Source organism: Peromyscus leucopus, chromosome 11 (assembly GCF_004664715.2).
Source record: "Peromyscus leucopus breed LL Stock chromosome 11, UCI_PerLeu_2.1, whole genome shotgun sequence".
NCBI classification, from domain to species: Eukaryota; Metazoa; Chordata; class Mammalia; order Rodentia; family Cricetidae; genus Peromyscus; species Peromyscus leucopus.
In genome coordinates, this window is record NC_051072.1 from 55,950,923 (window position 1) to 55,972,382 (window position 21,460).

General features: G+C 44.6%; 1 protein-coding gene across 1 annotated transcript in view; it reads right to left on the minus strand.

Annotated features, from left to right (window-relative positions):
- Window positions 1–21,460, minus strand: part of LOC114709173 (cardiomyopathy-associated protein 5-like) — a 101,188-nt gene that overhangs the window by 30,122 nt on the left and 49,606 nt on the right. The window contains 4 exon segments of the mRNA XM_037209550.1: window positions 28–123; window positions 3,609–6,341; window positions 6,343–9,299; window positions 9,302–13,563. Coding sequence (XP_037065445.1) covers window positions 28–123; window positions 3,609–6,341; window positions 6,343–9,299; window positions 9,302–13,563 — 10,048 coding nt within the window.

Genomic DNA, 21,460 nt, shown 5'->3' on the forward strand with positions numbered 1-21,460 from the left:
AGAGGAGGAAGAAGTATGCTAACTTACCTCAATGGTATTAAAAAAGGATTCAATCTCACTAACAAAAGCTTCAATCCTCAAGGATTTTTCTTGTAGGTTTTCAAGAAATTCTCCTAATTGAACCTGAAGGGAAGAATTAAAGTGTCTTTACTGTATAACATCAGAGAGACACATTTCAATCGGTGGTTTCTGGTTTCCTTAATATATTTGTAGAGCTTTACTATACCGTACTCACTAACAAATCAAATTTTAGGTGTTTTCGCTGCTTTTCCTAAAAGGATTTCACACAGTTATGCATGACAAATAGTTAAATTCTGCAGGGCTGGAGAAGTAGCTCAGTTGGCAAATACCTGCTTTGCAAGCCCAAGGACATGAGTTTGAGCCCCAGAACCAACGTAAAACCAACTGAGCATGGCGGTGCCTGCTTGTAATCCAGAAATGGGGAGATAGAGACAAGCAGATGCCTGGCTCTCTAGCCAGCCAGCCTAGCCTATTAATGAGTTCCAGGAAAGTGAGAGACCCTGTTAAAGTTATAGTTTAAAAAAAAAGTGGATAGTGCCTGAAGAAAATACTTGAGGTTTTTCTCTGACCTCTACATGAATGTGAGCACACATATGCATGGGTGTTCTTGTTTAATAAACTCTGGATTTGAATAATTACAGCTCATAAGGCCTGGCGTTTTATAGTCTGGAGTAGAACTCTACAGTGTGATTATCAGTTTGACAAGCTCTAGAATCACCTGTAGATAGACTGTAGATAAAATGTGACCCACTGCTTCTAGCCCTCGCCACCGTGACTTCTCCATGGTGGACTGTACCCTTGAATTTGAAACCAAACCCCCCCCCCCCCCCCCCCCCCCCCCCCGTTCCTTCCTTAAGTGACTCATGTCAGGTATTTTCACAGCACCAAGAAAAGCAAGGAGCACACAGCCTTCTAGCTAAAGTGGCCTGCCGTGCCTCAGTTGTTTCTTGACGTAACTATACACAACCCCCATGTGCCTGGCAGAGCTGAGAGGGTGAGCAGGGTACTCCCAGCTCGGCACCCGGCACACCAAGTGCTGCAGAGGACTGTCTACTGAATCCCAAGAGTCCAACCATCTTGAAAGGGTTAAGGTTTGCAGTAAGCGGCAACCAAGTAGAAAATCTATGGAGTGGTGGTTGAGGGCGGGCGGTCTCTACTTCAGCCATCCTTCTAAGCCTAGCGGCACTCTGGCCTGATAAACATAAAAAACAAAACTGAAGAACAGAGCTTCAGCGGTCCACAGAATGACGATGATATTACGTTCCCTAACGCCCCGCCACCCACCCCACCCCCCCCAGGCTCCTGACACAGCAGCATCTTTGTGTAGCTTCTCCTCACATGTGTTTTCCCTACAGTGTCCATTTCTAGAACGTCCTCTCTGCCACTGACTAACACGATCTGGACCTCATCAAGGCTCAGCCAAGCTTCAGCTTTTAGACACCTTCCTCGGCCCTCCTGCTTCCACCCAACTACTCAACGCCCCAAAGCTTAGTCTCTCAGCTTCCTGTACTCCCGGAAGCCAGTACCGAGCTGAGAAGCCGCTCGCTAAGTCCATCTCTTCGTTGTCTTTCCTTTCCTTCTCACTCCCAATGACTGGCATCCTTCCTGACGTAGAAGAGGAGATCAGTAAACCCCAAGACAAGGGAAAGAAGTGAAACAAGGGTGCGGATAAATAAATAAAGACAATCACCATAATGGGGGATGGGCAAAGCAGGAAGACCTGGGGCTTCAGGAAACTGGAGCCAACAGTCTCAGAAGGGGCGAGCTGGTTCATCTACAGCTTTTGTGAGATCCCTTTTTCTTAAAGTTTTTAAGATTTCCTTGTTTATGCATATGAACATTTTGCCTACGTGTATGTATGTGCACGCATGTCTGCCTGATCAGAGGAGGGTATTGTGTCCCCTGGAACTGGAGTTATGGATAGCTGTGGGCCACCATGTGGGTGCAGGAAACTGAACCCAGGTCCTCTCCAAGAGCAGCAAGTGCTCTTAACTGCTGGGTCATCTTTCTAGCGTCCAGCTTTCTCTCTTTCTCTCTCTCTCTCTTTCTTTCTTTCTTTCTTCCTTCCTTCCTTTCTTTCTTTTCTTTCTTTTTTTCTTCCTTCCTTCCTTTCTTTCTTCCTTCCTTCCTTTCTTTTTTTTTGTAAGTTGCCTCCAACTCTTAATTTTCATGGGTAACTTAATGAAAAAAAAAAAAGCAAGCCTTCCTGGCTTTAGTCATGGGTTCTCACTTTTCTCCTCCCCACATTCCTTAGAGAACATCAAATGAACAAAAAAAAAAAAAAAAAAAAAAAAAAAAAAAAAAAAAAAAAAAAAAAAAAAAAAACTTTAAAATGATGTTTTAAAAATGACACCATCATCCTACTTTTGAATTTTTTTTTTAAATGAAAGATTTATACGATCTGAAGAGATTAGAGTATTGCTTTTGGACTTTTAAAATTGTCCATGTTTTGGCAAAACTTAGATAGGAACAAAACACAATTAATAAAAAGGTATGGAAAACTGAGCAGACAGTCTTCAAAGAAAATGTAATCCTAATGGAGCACACTTCAGTGGAGTTAATGCACCTGACATGTAAGATATCACAACACAGGTTGCCTGGCCCCTTCCTCCAAACTTTAGCCAGAAAAATGTCAAGGAAATTTCACCCTAGAGAACTAGAAGGGAATTAATTTGATAGGGGAAAAAAATACCCAGATTCTAAAATGCAATATAATCAAAATGATCCTGACAACTATTTAACAGCAACATCATTGAAGGATCATGTGAGAACCACTGATGGGAAGGCACTGGGCCAAACTGTGTGGACCCACAGCCAAGAGCAGAAGCTCCAATGTGAGTCCAACCTGGGTACCAGTCCCAGGTTCGTCCCTCGTGACCTCAGCAAATCACTAACGCCCTGAACCCATCTCATTTTCTACAAACTGTGACGGGGAGCTATGAGAAGTAAAATGTCCTTTGTAGACCAAGAACTCAACACAGGCCAGGCACACAGAGAAAGTGCTCAAGTTTTGTTATTATTTGCTAATTATAAGACCATTCTGGAAGCTGTATGTAGGACGGAGATGTGAAAATAGAAGGTGATTGAGAGGTAGGTGGGTGCTCCAAGGCTCCATGCTTCTCAACAGTACCCCTGGGGAGGTGGGATATGATGAGAATCAAAATTAAAATCTTACTGTTTCAAGAATTTTTTAACACTTAGAATTGGTCAGTGCAGTAGATGCATATTTAAAGGACAATATTATCGATGACAAGAAGTAACTTGTTTTGTGTGCCAATGAGCAATTATCGAGATTAAAAGCATTTTACTTTTTTATAACATTAAGGGTCTTTGCTATGAGATAGTAAACTCGTTGGTGGCAATGACCCCATATTATTTCTTCATATCCCAAGAACCTAGAAAAATGCTCTGAAACATGATATACCTGTGAGAATAATAGATAAGATAGTCTTAACTAAATTCTTATGGAAATAGTCACACTTTTTTCAGAACATTTTGCTTAAAATGAATATCCAACATTCGTCATTTTTAAGAAAATGCGAAAGCAACCCAACATACATGTATAATTGTGTGTTAAGCTGGTTTACCTTCACAGCACTGATAGCTGTGTCCAGGGCCGAAACCTCGTGGTCTTTGTGAATGTCCAACACCTTGTCCATTTCAGAGACTGGGCTTTTGCAGGTGTAGCAGTAAGAGTCAACCTGGGCCTTTCTCCGTTCCCTCTGTGTCTTCTCTATAACCAGCTCTGGTACAGTCTGGTCATTTTCTGTCCTCCTTCCGTCCAACTCCTTCTGTTCGGCAGACATACTTGGCTCCTCCTCACTCATGAGTTCATGTTCCTTGATGTGCTCGGAGGAGTCTGTTCCTTGAGATAACACATCTTCAGGTGTGGATTCTGAATGTGGTTCTTCTGGGAAGATGCCTCGACTGACCAGAGAGTCAACAAACTCATACTCATCCTGAACTGGGATATTGTGGAACCTCTCTTCATGTGGCTCAGAAAGGACGAGCTCTTCTTGTGGTATTTCTGAAGCGTAAGTGGCACCAGCTGCAAATTCTTCCTCTGGGAAAGACACTTGTACTGGGACATTCAGATGGATCTCTGGACTGGCATTTCCTGCTTCGTTACCCTGGCTGTTTGGTTCATCTCCACTCTCCAGAACACGGCTAGTGTCTTCAAACGGAACTGCATAGCTCATCTTCTGGGTGACCGCTCTGACTTCCTCTGTAACCGGAGCTTTCTGCTGCACCGCTACCCCATCACGGAGCTCCATGTGGCCTACAGAGGCTCCTTCCCTGTCAACAGCCTTGTGCTGTTCTTCCAGATTCTTCTCCCAAAAACTGGTTTCAGGCTTTCTCCCAATTTCCCTTTCTGCAACTCTCGGTTGATGCGAATCATCCTCACCAACTGGCTTTTCTTCCGGGCCTTGGCCTTGATCCTCTTGAGTTACAGATGTGTCGTGAAGAATGTCATCTTTGAGTATATACTTCTCAAAATACATACCTGTTCTGTCCTCAGTGTCAGAATGCCTCCTTGGAAATGACGCCTCAGAAGCCACACTGTCACCTTCAGAAGCTGTCTCCCCTTTCTCTTTCTCCCCAAACGCCTCTTCGTACAGATCCTTATATAAAAATGCAAGTGCAGGTGGTTCCTCGAGAAGCTCGGGGTTGACAGCCTTGGCGGTGGTGGGAAATATCTGACTCCTTGATAGCACTCCTTCCTCCACATCAAACAAAGGCATCCCAGGTGATCTGGAGTCCACCCCTCGACTGATACCCTTCGACACATTTTCATCATCTGGTTTTTGGGTGACCGAAGACTTCTGCATCTCTGCATGAGATAATTCGCTGTAGTCTTTTGCTAGACCGTAAAATCTCTCGTCCAGCTTTACCAAGTCATATTCGGGTTCCAGGGCGCCTTCATCTGAACTTTCTGGGAAAGAAGTTGCTGCTTCCGTGGCTTCCTTTGGGAAACCCTCAAGAGTTAATTTCTGTTTTTCTGAGTCTGGGGAAAGGTTATAATCAATCAAAGTGTATTTTTCAAAATAATCCTCCTCTTCACTGGAAACTGTGGGTTGAATAAAAGTGAAGCTCCCTGTTTCTGACTCTGTAGCTATCTCCTCTTTTGTCTTCTGAGTTTCCTTTGGCTCGCTTCCTGTGAGTGACGTGACTTTCCTCTCAGGGTCTTCTAACTTGTCCTTCCGTGTTTTATGGGAAACAACTTCCTCACTCTCATCATGCAGGGATATAGTTTTAAATGAGGCTTTCTCCTCCAAATACTGTAACTTATCTTGCATTTGTTCACTTTCTTCCTGGTCCACAGAAGGGATGAAGGCAGGAGCATGGATATTCAGTATCTCACACCCTTCGGAAATGATGCTAAAGGCACTCTTCTGGTCCTCTGAAAGTCCAGCTGGCTTGCTGGTTATTGCAAATTCTTCATCTTTCACGGAGGTGCCTCCGGGCTCCTGGGATGCGCCTCTCATAGAGGCCGTCCCATCAGCACTGATTGCTGACGCATTAAGCATAAACTGAGTATAGCTGCTTGCTGCTGAAGAGAGTGGTTGGTTTCTGTGCACCTCCTCCGCAGTTTCCGGGTGACTCTTTGAAACAAGAGTGGACAAGTGATCTTTAGACGTCTGGATAGTGTGGACTGTAGGCCCCTCCAACCACGTTTCGGGTTTCTTCACTGGATGTTCTAGAGAAGTTCCTGAAGCGAGAGTTTGTGGTTCTACAGATGACAGCTGAGTGGCCGGTCTTCCCAAATGCCCTGTTTCATTAGGAGTGTGCTCTGATGTCCTTTCAGCATCCTTAGCTAGAGATCTTGACTGCATACTCTCATCCGCAGCAGCCACTAAAGTACCAAAGGACAACTCTGGCATTGCGAACTGCCCCCTTTCCTCGTTGAGACCCACTCTAATCTCACTTGATTTCTCCAACTCCTCCCTGAGATTTCCTCCCTGAGTCAAAGAAGGGCCAACCATTTCCTCCCCATGGGGAGGCTCCACACGGGAAGACTTGTTTTTTTCTACTAAAATTTTACTCTCTTCCAGGGCATGTAGTTGGGTTTCTGCTGCCTTCCTCTCCCTAATTTCTGGGTCTATCTCTGTGAATATGTGTTCTGGTTGTTCAGTAATGGGTTGCGGTTTAACCAATGAAGGTGGTTGGGCTCCACCCAAAGAGCCAGCCGATGCTCCAGGCGCGGGCATGGCTACAGTTGGAGAGTAGGGTCCACGCCCCTGCTTCTTTCCTTCTGAAGATGCCCATGCCTGTTCTTCCTTTTCTTTCCTCTCCTCCAAAGCGAGAGTCACACTGGGTTTTTTCCATGAGCTCTTCACTTGGAGAGATGCGCTGTTCCAGCTTCTCAGCGGCTTTTGATTCTTCCAACTTGAAAGGTCGAGATTCCGGCGTCATTTGCAACTTTCCTGCCGCCTTATTTTCCCTAAGCTCCGAGGGAGCCATGATTTCTTGTTTCTCTGCCAGCTCCCTCTTTTCTGCCAGGGAAAACGATCTAATTTCCCAGCTATCCTTCTCTGTTGGGCGTTTGACTTCCTCTTCACCGTGTTCCAAAGAAGTGGGTTTTGGCATTTCTTTTCTTAGTCTGTCTCCACCAAGATCAATTAAACCGCCTTTTGATTCTGCTGGCGAAATCACTGGCGCTGGCTTCTCAGGTTCCTCCGTCCTTGTGAAGTCGGATGGAGCTGACGTGGACTGTTGTGGCATTTTGTCTACTATGTCCGATGACAAGATCAATGTTTCTTTGTGATCACCGCTCGGTTCTTCCTGAAGAGCAGAAATCCTCCACGAAGATGGAGGAGAGATTTGTGGTTTCTGGTGTCTTTGGCTCTGGGTAACATGGGAAGGAACACTGTTTGGGGTTTCTTCCATGGCCAGTTTCTCACCTGTGGGGGAACGAGGTTGAATTCCAAGATGTTTGCCACCAGCTGACGTAGCTGAGCTTACCCCCGTCCCCTCCAAATAGCCTTGAGATTCTTTCTCCCCATAATTTTCAGAGTTGGATTCAGGCTGGTTTAAAACTTCTACATTTGATAAAAATGTGAGTTTTTCTTTAAGGTCTTGACTTTCGCTGGATTTAACTGACACCCCCTTGGGTTCTTCAGCCAGTTTAACTGCATTAACCTCAGCAGGAACTGCGCCTTTAGGCTCTATGGCTGTGGCCGCTTTCTCTACAGAGGGACTTGGCTGGGTCTCTAAGTCTTCTTCTTTGTCACTGACTTTATTATCTGGAGTGCTTGATCCAAACAATAAGTTAGACATCCATGATTTGAAGGACGAAATTCCTCTCTTCCCCTTTTCTGCAGGAAGACCTTGCTCAGCCACCGATGACTTCTCAGATGGCCCTTGTGCCAACTCTGGTGTCGCTGGGGCTTGAGGTGTGACATCTGCTTTGACTGCAGGGACATATTTACTTTGGATGGACACTTTCACGTTGGGGGCTGGTTTTCTCCGTTCGTCGGCATCATCTACAGCCTTTGACGGAACCCGTTCTGGTTCTTGAGGTGGCTTTTCACCAGACGCCGGCGATGTGCTTGCTTCCTGGTCATTGTCCAGTGTGGGTTCTGCAACTTCGGCCAGGAAACGTGCTGCTCTGGCAGGAACGGGGGCAGTTTCTGCCTTTACCTGTTCTGCCGATGGGCCAGCCTCTGATTTCTGGAGAGTTCTTTCAAGAGGTAGTTTGATTTCCTCCTGGGTTTCTTCTTTGCAAGGCCCGGGAAATTCTGTATTTGTTTTCTCTGGTATCGAATTTTCACTCTCTGTGAAAGAATTGATCTGCCTCTCCTCTGCTCTGCCTCGATCCACCTTTGCAGCTGGAACCACGGGCTTTGGTTCCTGAGGCAACTTTATTTCTTCAGAAAGGGAAGTCTTAGCGGATGAGGTTTCTATCCTGCCACTAGATATATGAAGGGTAGACACTTGTTCTTGCAATGCCACATGGGGCTCTTCCACAGCTTGTGGGAGAACCTGCTTTCTGATTCCAGATGTGCGGTCTGTATCCAATGGAACAGCCTTGAGTTTCTCTGGCATCATCTCATTGCTGCCAGGGGACTCCAGCTGCTGAGATCCCAGTTTTCTATCTTCATGCTGATTGGCCAAGTCCTCTGGCTTTTCCAGAATCCAAGTGTTATCCTTTGGAGAAAAGAGAGTCTCCTTCTCTCTTGTTCCTGTAACATCGGCAGACTCAGTTGTCATAAACGACTTGGATTGCTCCAAATTCTCTTTCCTATCTGAGACTTGTTGACTAGCCAGGTTTGGTTTATCTGCGATAGAGCTGCTCCCATCAGGCACCTCAGCAGCTTGCCCCTCGTGAAGGGTTTTTTCGAGCTCCCTTTGCCCTACAGGGAGGTCAGAAGAAGCAGTCTCTAACGGAGATGTGGCTGGCACAGGAAACTCCCTCTTTTCCTCTTGTTCTTTTCCTCTGCTCCTAAGCTTGGTGGGGCCCATTTCCAAGACAGAAGACGCTGGTTCCGTTACAAAGGGTTTTAACGGGTCTATACCTAAGGATTCCCTTCTATCTCTACCACCAATGAGTTCTGACCCAGCAGCTGGTGCTTCTGATAACTGTCTGTGTGTCTCCTCAGGGAGCTTCCCGAGATCTCGCTTTCCTGACAGGAAAGCCCCCAGCTCCGAAGAAGATGTCTCCTCTGCTTCTCTGTTCATCTCCTCCCTGAGAGCCAGTAACGTTGGGGCTACGTTGTCTGACACTAAATTTTCAGACTCGGGAGACCTGATTATCTCCTCAGGTTTGTCATTTGGAACTGTGTGAGGTGCAGGTGACACTTGTGAGGGAGGAAGCTCGCTGTCTTCTTTCTTTTCCTCGCTACCTAAGTCGACAGGAAGTTTGGGTGGAGGCCTTGACGTCTCTGAGACAGACACCAAGTTCTTTTTCTGTGATGAAACTGAGCGTTCAGAATCGAGAGCTGTGGGGAATAAAAGGCCTTGTTTGTCTTCTGCCCTGGCTGCCCCAGACACATCTGCCGGCACTTGGGAAATTGGCAAACCTGGTTTAACATCTTCGGTTTCTGCTTTTGACCCAACAGAACGCTGCGGTGGAGATGATAGACTCGGAGATGAATCTAACTTCGTTTCTTTCTCTGCTCCTGGCCAAGCTGAACCTCCAGACGAAGAGCTGTCGGCGACAGCAGCAGCCCCTCTAATTGGTTCTTTCTCTTCCCCTGTGAGGCCTGAGTGCTCGCCTCTGGATGTGATGAGTGGTGGCGAGCTTCTTCCTAATTCACTCTTCCCTACCCGCTTTAAGCCGGGGCGTCCCTCGGGCTGGTGAGAGATGAATCTGCCAGGCTTTCGTCTCTGCCTAACTCGGTTAAGTTCGAATCAAGCTTAGTTATTGGCACCGTGGTGGCAGAAAAGCTGGCTTCGGTTTCTTCCTGCCTTTCTTCTGACAAAGCTGGAAATGCTGGCGGTGCGGGTGGACCACGTTCAGCCTCCCTTTCTATCCCCGCCGAAGCTGCAGGAAGTTCCCTGGCTATTTTGGAGTCCCGCTTCCCTTCCGTTTTCACTCCAGATAAAACCTCACGTCCAGAAATAGATGTTTCCTCTGGAGGTGAACATGGTTTTGCCACTTCAGGCTCCTTCTTTGACAACATTCTGTGTTCTAGTTCAGAAGTCACAGTTGGAGCTAAATCGGGTTTGACATCCGCCTTTGGCTCCTGTGCCGAGTCAGAGTGTTTCACCCCAGACCCTGGAACATTTGGGGGCTGAGGCTCTGGTGTCTGAGCCCGTGAGGTGAGTGTTGTCGCTCCTTGAGAATCCGGCACAGTTTCTTCCCTTCTGACTTTTGGCAAAGCCATCTGTTCGTGTGCAGATTTTAGAGAGAGGGATGCTCTGGGTTCCTGTTCTGTCTTAAGGACGCAGGCTGACTCAGGTGGAAGTGAGGACTGAGACGTGGGTAAAATGGGTTCGGCTTCTTCCTTTCCCGTTGGCGACTGCGCCGATGAAGCAGCAGCTGTCGTAGCTGCGGCTGAGCGGCCCTTGGCATCTCCCTCCTCCCGTCCACTGGTTAAAGATGGTGGCACCAAACCTCCAGCCTGGGGCTCCAGAGATGTTTGCGTTTTCTGCTGCTGGGCCAGGATCAGATATTCGGATACAGATGTGGAGATTGTTGGAGCATCTGGCGTAATTTCTGCTTGGCCTGTTTGATTTGCTGAAGGTGGCAGGCTCAGGTCTTCCGGTACGGGCATGAAGGGGAAGGGCCCGGCCTTTTGCTCCTGTGCTGGGTCAAAACGCTCGGGAAGAGGTGTGAGCGCTGATGAGTCTGACTCTTCTCCATCTGCTTCTGAGAAGTAGGGGGACTCTGGAGCAGACCTCGTAGTTAGTGACCAGTCTGGCCGGGCCTCGGTGTGCTCCGTTTCTGGGATTCTGTACGGTGGGATTGAAACTTGGGATGCTGAATCCGGAGAAAAAAGCTCCGCCTCTTCCGTGTCTCCATCTGACAAAACAGTGTGCTCAGATGGCGACGTCAAGCACAGTGGAGAATCGCGACCCAGCTCTCTTTTCTCTATTTCCTGAGTTGGGTAGGGTGAGAAGGAGAATTCCGACACAAAGGCAGAATCGGGGGAGAAGGGCCCGATGTCTCCCTCTTCCTGCTCTTGCTCTGATAGATTTGTGGGTGAGGTGGCACCTTTTAGAAGCAGAGGGGACGTGTGGGCGATCTCTTCCTCCTGGGACTCTGGTGTTACTGATGGTGTTGGTACTGAGAGTTCAGAAGCAGAGGTGGAGGGAAGTGAGTGCCGCTGGCCTGAAGGAAGTGGGACCTGACATTCAGAAAGCATCTCGGCTGCGTGTGGTGGGACAGCGTGTGGAGATGCGGACACCACATCCGGTGAAGACGGCCGCACATCTCCCTTTTCTTCTTCTAACAGAGTCTCGGGCTGAGGAATGCCTTTTGGTTTGAACTGGGGCGTGACATCAGTTGTTTTCGGGGGGGATTCCTGTGTTACATTTTGCGGAGTTGAGGATGTAGGTGTCAGTTTTGAATCTGACGTGAAATGTTCACTTTCTAGACGCTCATCTTCTGATACAACTGCATGCCTCAGTGTGGCAGCCAGGGGCGGTGGTAAGTGGCGCTCAGAAGCCTTCTCGGTTAAGGATGGTGAATGAGGGTATTCAGAGGCAGCATCTGCAACTGGGGGGTGAGGCTCCGTGTCTTCTTTCTCTTCTTCTGTCAGAATCATGGGCTCAGAAACATCTCGGGACTTGAATGGGGGCTTATGGTCACCCGTTCTTGCCAGCAACTCTTGGGCAGCACGCTCGGGGCCTGAATACTCAGTGGCAGGCGCAGACTCTGGGGTGGGACACCTACTGTCTGAGGCCTCATCCCCAGACAGGACCAGATGGTCTGGTGTAACTGGTGAGAAGAGCGGGGACTGGGATGCAGATGTCTTCTCAAGGGTGGGTGGAGAGAGCGAGTGCTCGGATTCAGACGCCACAGCTGAGTAAGCCTGGCGCTCGTCGTCCTCCTCCTCCTCCGAAAAAACAGCAGGTTCAGAGGTGGATTTCACATCAGAGAGAGAAACCGCCCCGGCTTCTTGCTTCCCTGGTCCACGATTCAAATCCTGTGGTCCCGAATACTCAGATGCAAATGCATAATCAGTAGAAACAGACTCGCTTTCCTCTCTTTCCTCCTCAGACAAAGAGACGTGTTCGGGTGTGAATGTCTTCTGTGAGGGTAGGATGGACTCTTCCCTGTGCTCCACTTCAGGGGACAGTGGAGATGGGAAGGACTCCTCAGAAACCAACGGACTTTCTGGGTAATCAAGTTCTATGATCTCTTCTTCTAGACTAGAATCTTCGGGTTCAGTGGTATCCATGATTTCTACTCCCTTCTCTAGTTCTTGTGAGGTTTGGGAGACAGGTGGCTCAGGCGCATGCGCCTCCTCTCTATGAACTGTAGGCTCAGGCGCATGCGCCTCCTCTCTATGAACTGTAGGCTCGGGCGCATGCTCCTCCTTTCTATGAACTGTAGGCTCAGGCGCATGCTCCTCCTCTCTCTGGTCTATGGGCTCGGGCGCATGCTCCTCCTCTCTATGAACTGTAGACTCGGGTGCAGGCTCCTCCTCTCTATGGACTATGGGCTCAGGCGCATGCTCCTTCTCTCTATGAACTGTAGGCTCAGGCGCATGCTCCTCCTCTCTATGAACTGTAGACTCGGGCGCATGCTCCTCCTCTCTATGGACTATGGGCTCAAGCACATGCTCCTCCTCTCTGTGGTCTATGGGTTCAGGCAGGGTCAGGTGTTCAAAGGCTGGTTCTGTCTTTTCTACTGAAGTCGGCTCTAGCTCTTCCTTGGTTGACTCAAACTTTTCTAGGATGGATGGTGCCAGTCTGAGTGGCCCTGTCTGCAAAGACTCCTCTGCCTCCCGTGACATGGAATGGTCGACAGAAACCATGTCTTCCTGTTTGACATCAGCAGCTGAGCCTGAGAACACAGAAGCCTCGTTCTCTGAACTTTCCATTCCTGGTGAGGCTGGTTCCAATTCTGCCTCTGCTTTTTCGAGGACCGTGGTTGCCGGTGTGCTGGGTGGCTCTGTTCTGTGGGTCTTTGATTCATCAGCTGGCTGCTGTGGCGCTGTCTGTGGAGGTCTTAGATGTTCTTGGTCTGCTGTGTCTTTTCTGTGATAAGAGGACAAAGTGTGCTCGGTTGCAGACGTGGCATTGAAGGGGGAATCGACATATGCTTTCTTTTGCTCTTCCTGACTAAATAAAGAACTCATGGACTTTGGCCCTTTGGAGAGGGCACCTCTCCAGGGTGGAGCAAGCTCTCTCGCCCTATCATCTTCTGGGCTTTGGGCGACTACTTTACTTCTTTGGGAAATTATGTTAGAACCACTGTTGCTCAAATCTGGCTCTAGACTAATGGATGCATCTTTCCCTTTCCTGTAATGTATTTCCTTAATTACATAACCTTTGGGCAACGTCCCATAAAATTGTAGAGGGATTAATTCTTCCTTAACTGAATTGAACATCTTAATTTTGTACTGTACCGTCCCTATGTAGACTGGCCTCAACACAAGTGGCTTGTGCTCTTTGTATATTGCCCCGGTGATGGGAGGCATGTTTGACGTTGTTTTCTTCCTTCTTGTTTTATCATAAGTGCCCATAGATGACTTCTCTTTCTCAGCATTGAGCACTGGGCTTTCAGAAATTAAAGGACCATCTTCCTTGTTTGCCAGAACATCTTGTGATTCCAGAGAATTTCGTTTTTTGCTGCCTTTCCGACGTAACGATGGTGAGCCACGCTTGGACTTATGCGTTCTTTTCCGAGTCTTTTTGACTTCATCCACGATAAAGGAAACGTTCCCTGGAGGGGAATTCAGAGCTGACCCTTCCAAACTACATATGCCAGAAGTCTGACTTTCTTCGGAAGCCCAAGGAGTAGAAGCTCCGCTGGAATTGGTCTCCCAGGTTATTCCACTGTCTTCCCGTTGGACCGCCACCATGGAGAAGGAGGGGTCAGAGATGATACATTCCTGCCTGGTCTTGCCCTCTTCATCCTCATCTGACAACCTGCAGTTAATGATATCAATAATTATATGTTACAGTAATAAGATAATATTCATATTCATTATTAGAATGAGTAAAGGTAAAAATATAGAAGTCAATATTGCCATCTACCTCAAATAGAGGGGTCAATATAAAATAAAGTTAAAAAATTAATGTCAGGAGAGCCAATGCAGTCACATAGGCCAGGACAGAATGACTCAGCAGCTGAAGTTCATTTTTGCATCTTCCCTCTGCTGGGTTTCCCTCCTGGTCCTCCCACGTTCCCCAGTCCCTGAGGCTCCCTTGACTCACCAGGACCCTCATGTGACTCTGCATCAGCGCCCTTTGTTCCCACAGTTGCTGCCAAGCCCAGCTTTGGACCACCCACTTCTGTCTGCTTCCTAAAAGGCCGGCTGTGGATGCTTGCCTCTTCTCTGTGCCCATCCTCAGCGTCCACCCTGCCCCATTGTCCTTCCAGGCTGGCCTTATCAAGCATTTCATTAGCACACTCCTCATTAAAACAAGTCTCAATAAGCTCCTCATACTTACAAAACAGGAAGATCAAACTCCATGGCTCCCCAGTCCCTATCTGATTTTATTTCTAAGTACCTGTCACCGCCTCCTCTTACATGATTAACTTCTTTTTTTATTAAGAATTTTTTTATTCATTTTACATACCAATCACAGATCCCCCTCTTCCCTTCTCTAGCCCCTCCAACCCACCCCCATTCCCTCCTACAAGAAGGTACATGGTTAACTTCTTTTCTTTCTTTCTTTTTTCTTTTCTTTTTTTTTTTTTTATTTTTTATTTTCAAGACAGGGTTTCTCTGCGTAGCCCTGGCTATCCTGAAACTCACTCTCTAGACCAGGCTGGCCTTGAACTCAGAGAGCCTCCTGCCTCTGCCTCCCGAGTGCTGGGATTAAAGACGTGTGCCACCACTGCCTGACATGATTGATTAACTTCTATTGTAAATACAATCATGTACCAAAGAGTAGCACTTGGTTAACTGTGGACCACATTAGCAACCATGGGCCTAGGAGACTAGAGTGGAGCTGGGGACTTCCTCTTGCCTAGCGTCACTGAAGCCATCATCACATCATGGCTCAATGAATTACTTACAAGTTTGTGCTGATATTGGAAAAAAAAACACCCCTAATACACTTCCAGTTGCATAAGAGCATAACACATACGATTGCATAAAGTATAAAATGCTTTACAATGAATAAGCTGTGTTACTAGTTTATGCTCTCTTTCTTTATTTGGGAGTATATTTCTATAAAAACAACAAAAGCAAAACCTCAGCACTTGCCTAGCATGTGAAAGACTGTGGGTTTGCTTTCCAGAACCATAAAGAAAAGTTTATGTAAGACTGTATGACATGGCATGGTATGCCAGCAGCTGCCTGTCCCATGTCTGCTGTGCCTCTTTGTTGCATCTGGAGGCGATACCTCAGGCGTGTTTTCTTAGCACTCTGTTTATGTATTAACTAATCCTTACACCTCCATAATGTAGTCTGTCACTATCCTTATTCTACAGGTGACGAAAGTGAAGCATGGTGGGCGGGCTTCCGACTTTCTTTCTCATAACTGAGTTCCCATGAAATGCTTACTAGATAGTGAATGAGGGACACTAACTACAGGAACATGCTCCAAGACATGCACTGGGTAGTGATTTAATTGCTCTGTGAGCATCATAGCATGAACTAGCACTAGATGATAGAGGCACAGCTGGGGCTCAATAAATGCTGTTTGCAGTCAGGTTTTCCATATAACCCTTGACCTAGAACTCCTTGACTAAAGAAAGCTGGACACAGCTGTTTTCGGTGGTCCAGATGTTTGGAAGGGCTGTGTGTGTGGCCTGCTCCCCTGGGCCCTCCTAGATGACGGCTGAGACGGTCCCTGCAGCGGCCATCCCACCCAGCATCAGGCTCTGTGGCCGTCTTCCTCTCCTTGGCTTTGTCGTTCCTCCTTTGGAATGTTTCTCGCACTCCATACCCAACCTCTTGTGCACGTCTAAATTCTATCTACCCAGCAAGGCTTAGTTTTAGGACTTCGGCTGTGACTGTTCCTGACTGATTTAAGCAGCTTTGTTGGATATTGGCCATTGCTTCGTAAACACTAAGCTGGAGATTAAGGCTCCAGGAGTCAGTCTCTTCTCCTTGGAATGTAGCTATAATTTGAGATAATTCCAAAATGCTGATTGGCCTGTTGCGCTCGTCTACAACAAAAGAAACAAAACTATACAACCGTTAAGTGTAAATGTTAAAGGTAAGCACATTTAAACAAAAGACATACATACCAAATTTAGGCCCCTTATTAACAATTTAAAAAATCATTAGTCTCTGCTTCTGTGACTGGCTCTAGACTCAGGAGTACTTCAGAAACACCTGTAGGGAGCCTTAAGAAAATACCATCACCACCCACGCCTCTGCACAGACTCTGGTTTTCCTGTTAGGACAGCATCTGACCATTGCTATGCTTTTCCTATAAAACTCTGGGCAGCTCCAGTGTGCACACAGAGTTGTGAAAGTTCTTTCCTGAACAAACCTATCGCTGAAACTCACACAGCAAGTTTACAGAGTCCTGCTGGCGCTGCCCCTTTCCTGATGTGCTGGACTTTGCTGAGGAACAGGACTGAAAATGCCCACAGGTGTGTTCAACCCCCACCCCCTTGCTAACCTTCAGCACCCCCAGGTGTCTGTTGCAGAGGGCCCGGATGTTACCTTAGCTCTTACCGCCTCAGTGCCTAGCACAGTGGGAATTAGCCTCCTCCCATGCGCCAGTCTACTTTAAATAACAGTAAGTTTTGTAGATTCCTTTGGAGGAAAAGCCTGGAAAGAAGTGGGAAGAGTTTGTTTTCCCATTTTCCTGGCAACTCTGCTCCCCTTTACTTGTTCTGGTATCAAACCGTTAAACTTCATTGGCAATTAATTTTGGTCCTAGACCGAATCTTATTTTTTTTCTTCAGGCTCTTTTCCATATTTAATTGAGGTTATTCCTCAAAATGCTCAACTCATGCTGTTCTTTCTCTAACATGTCACTCCACAGAAACAGGATGGAATTCGAAATGAAAGTTATGCCACAAGTTTGGGAGTCAGTGTTGGATGGAATTGGCTGTGAGTGTAGTCGCATTATAAAAGCAATTAGAAATTCAATTTAGAGTCCATTATTGATTGTAAATTCAGTGTACTCAAGCAGAGGCAGTTTCATTACCAGCTAGAATGAGTTCAGGAGTGCTGAACAGAGAACCCGAAAGGTAGCAATAAGAAAACAGAACCCTGCCGAGATAGAGTCACCTAATCAACCATGCATGTATTCATTTACTAATTATTTCTACACTTAATAAACTTTTATTAAGTTTAGATAGTAAGAAATATAAATATAAAGACATAGGTCCTTCCCTCACTAATTGTAGAGGTCAACCCCAGGGCTCTGTGTATGCTGGGCAAGGAAGCTACCACAGGCCAGCATTTCCAGCCTGAGACCATCCTCAGGAAATTGAAATCTACTGCAGTGGGATAAATAGTGTTAGGAGAGACAGGAAAAGTCCAATGAGGACAAAGGGGGAGGTTTCACAAAAGAAAGACGCTTGTGTCTAGAGCCGGTTTACAGAAGACATGGGAATTTGGAAATGGATGAGAAAATGAGGTTATGAATTATGAATATGGTAGAGCTTACTCCAGGAAAGGGCCACGGGATGTGGAGACTGCTTATATGAATAAGCAACAGCTCCCTGAGAGACTGCGCAGAATTACCAGCGAAGCCTTAGTCAATGTTCTGTTGCTGTGAAGAGACACCATGACCACGGCAACTCTTATAAGAGAAAGCATCTCATTGGGGCTTGCTTACAGGTGCAGAGGTTTAGTGCGTTCTCATCATGGCGGGAAGCATGGTGGCAGGCAGAGTGGCAGGCAGGCAGACATGATGCCGGAGAAGGAGCTGAGAGTTCTGCATCCAGATCCACAGGCAGCAGGAAGAGAGAGCCACTGGGCCTGACTTGGACTCTCAAAACCCCAAAGCCCACCCCCAGTGACCCACTTCCTCCAACAAGGCCACACCTCCTAATCTTTTCAAATAGTACCACTCCCTGGTGATCAGGCCTTCAAATCTGTGAGCCTATAGGGGCCTCATTCAAACCACCACAAGCAGCAGTAGAGAATGACTATCTTACCATGTATTAAGCCATAACCCCAAAATTAATATTATACTCCATCTAAAGGAAGAGCGAACTTAGTTAACAGGAGATAAATTGTCCCCAGAGAGTTCAGGAATGTTCCTAGAGTTGTTTCTCATTGTGTAACACAAGTCTTTGCATTCAGGTATCATCTGCTTGTAGAATTGAAGATACTGGCTATGAAGATCGTCTCCTCTGTTCCTCTCCTACTGCATTTTCGCAAAACAACTTTCAGATCATTTCTCAGCTTCCCATGTAGACATAGGTGAGGGTGTGAGGTAAACGCCCCTTCAGAGTTGAACAAGAGAGAGATTCAGCAGGGGTGAGTCAGGCCAAGAAAACAATAGACCAATATCAGAGATGAGTCCTGAAGGCTCCTTTTGAGAACCGCCTTTATCTGACTAAGGCGGGGTTGTTTTGTTTGTTTTTTGTATCTGCTAAGACTGTTCTTTAAACATTATGAATCAATGTCAGTTTTATTAAAACAATTTTTATGTTGACTATAGACATGATCATATTTTCTCTTTTATCTTTCTCATGTGAATTATAGCAACCAATATACAGAAACCAACTTTGATCTCCTGAATTGCACTCAATGTGGGTATGACATCATACTTTTTATATAATGCTGGATTTGGTTCTACCAAATGTTTAGGAATGGTGCATTTTTCATGAGTAATGCTGGCCTGCAATATCCTTGCTTATAATGTGTTTTTTCAAATTTAGTATCAAGATCAGGTTGCTTCATAAAACAAAATTGGAAATTATTCCTTCCTGTATTATTCTCTGGAGCGGTTTGTTGCATTATTTCTTCTTCAACTATTCTTCTTCGACAATTTCTTGAAGTCTTTCAGATCTGGAGGTTTTTGTTTTTTGTTTCTTTTTCATAGTAAGGTGTTTATTTGATTATTTACTTGTTTTGGTTTTTGGAAACAGTCTCTTTGTATAAATCAGACTCACTTCCAACTTGTTATCCTCCTGCCTCTGCCTTGGATAACTGGCATGTACACTGTGCACATAGTAATGTTTTTAATAAGTAATTTATTCAGTAGATAAATGAATATTCAGACCACTGTGGGAGTTTATTTTGCTTAAAATGTATCCACTTTAACCTTAAATTTGGGGGGCAGGGTTAGAATTGTTTATTTCAATATCTTTTAAGTATTTATAAGGCATAAATTTCATCCACTCTTTTTATCCTCTGCATTTATCTTCTGAGGGTTTTCTTTCTTCATAAATATATAAGCCAAACATTAGAAGTACGAAGTTTGAAAAAAAACCTATATAATTATATTAGAGACTATATCCTATCTCTCTAGTGTTAGAGCAAGTGGACAAAAATATCACTGTGGATAAAAACAAATGAGAACACAACTAATCCGATAGATTTAGTGGGCAAATGTGGTGCATTGCTGAAGGAAGAATTTTATTAATATTTTGAAATAAATCATAGCTTTATTGATGTTTTCTATCTCATGACTGTCTTCTCTTTTTTCTTTCTTCAATTATCCTTGGATTCAATTGGCAATATTTTTTCTAACTTCTTAAGATAAGTTCTTATATCATAAATTTCCAAACCTTCTTATTTTCTAACATGTAAAGTCAAAGTTATACACATCACTTTATAGCTTCAGATATTTCACGCAGAAGTTTTTATGCAGCATTTATTGTTAATCAAAATATTTAAAAATATTCTTTGTGATTTATTTGGTCCATATGTTGCATAAAAATATGTTTCTCAATTTCAAAATATATGAGGATTTCCTTGTCATCTTTTCATTAGTATTTCCTAGTTTGATTTCATTATGGTTGAATGATTCATTTTGTATTATGGTATACTTTTAACTTTGTTGAAACTTTCTGTATGGTCATATTAAAATGTCTTTGTGCTTATGAAAAGAGCTTATGTTCTACAGCTTTTCAGCAATGCATTTCATGTCAACAAAATCAGTCTGTTTATTGTGTTACCAAGTTGTTTTTGCACTTAGTGATATTTTTGTCTGCTTATTCTAACTCTAAAGAGATGTCAATGTCCTCTACTACAATTGCATGGATTTTTTTAAAGCTTTGCAATTCTATTAAGTTTTGATATATGTGTTCTGAAACTGTATTGATAGATAAAAAATGAATTTAGAACACTCATATCATGCTATAAATTTAAATTTAATCTTAATAAAATGTCCCTTTTGTGTGTGTAGTGATTTTTTCCTAATCTGTCAAAAATTGATACTAATAAACCCTGCTTTGATTATTAATAAATCTATACCAGATGTATTTTGGCTATTTACATAATTATCTTGTTGTGTTTTAAAATTTTTTAATTGTCCTATATCCTTAGTGTGGTGGTTTGAATGAGAATGGCCCCACTAGGCTCATATGTTTGAATACTTGGTCTCCAGTTGGTGCAACTATTTGGGAAGGATTAGGAGGTGTGGCCTTGTTGGAGGAGGTGTGTCACTAGGGGTGAGCTTTGAGGTTTCAAAAGCCCATGCCATTCCCAGTTAGCTCTTTCTTCCTGGTGCTTGTGTTTCAAGATGTGAACTCTCAGCTACTGCTCCAGCACCATGCCTGCCTACCTGCTGCCATGCTACCTGACAAGATGGTCATAGACTCACGCTCTGGAACTATGAACCCCAAATAAACTCTTCTTTAAGTTGCCTTGGTCATGGTGTCTTATCACAGCAATAGAAAAATAACTAAGACAGTTGTGTGTTTTTTTGATGTGTCTCATAAGAAATATATAAATATTTTAAAAATACATTCTGATAACTCACATAGAACACCGATTCATTTAAACATATTTGAGGCTAAATTCACTGTCATACTGTTTACTATTCATATTACCTATGATTCTTTTTTCTCTTCTTTCTTGATTTATTTTGGATTGATTTTTTTATTAAATTCCCCCTCTATTAGTCTATAAGTTATATTCTATTTTACTATTCTTATAGTGCTGACCCTAGAAATGTCAACATGCCCCTTGACTAATTAATGTCTAGTATAAATTGGTACTTTCACTTTTTCTTAAACAATGGGAGTACCATGAATCACTTTAATTTCAACTTACAGGCCACTGTAATTATGTATTTTAAGTCTATATGTATTTTTAAGTTTCACAAGACATAATTACTTTTGCTTTTTAAAACTGTCAATATTTACTTAGATTTACCTACACACTGAACCTTTGATCCTGCTTCCTTTGTTCCTGTGTGTCCAATACTCTGTCTGGAATCATGTCTGTGTAAAGATCTTTTATACCCTTCTTCTTAAAGAATTTTTCTAGATTTTTAGGTATTTTCTCTCAGCACCTTAAACCATCATTCCAATATCTTCTGCCTTCCATTGTTTCTGTGAATAAACTAGCAGCCAGTCTGTTACTAATTTTGTAAGCAATGTGAACTTCTCCCCCAACCAACCCTCTTTGGAAAATTTGATACTGTCTTTCACTTTCAGAAGTTATTTTCATATGTTTAGCTATATTATATTGCTCAGACTTTGTATGAGTTCTCAAATCTGTACAATGTTTTTCATCATTGCTGACACATTCTTAGCTCCATTCTCTTTTCAAATACTTCTTTTGCTGTATTCTTGCTCATCTCCACTAATATTCCAAATGTTCATAAATGATATCCTCATTATTCTCATTATATCCTGTTTGTGCTCTGTTTGGTTGCTTTCCCACCCAGTGTGCTAATTCTGTGTTTGATCATGTCTGAACTGCTTACTAAATCATCAGACATATTCTTG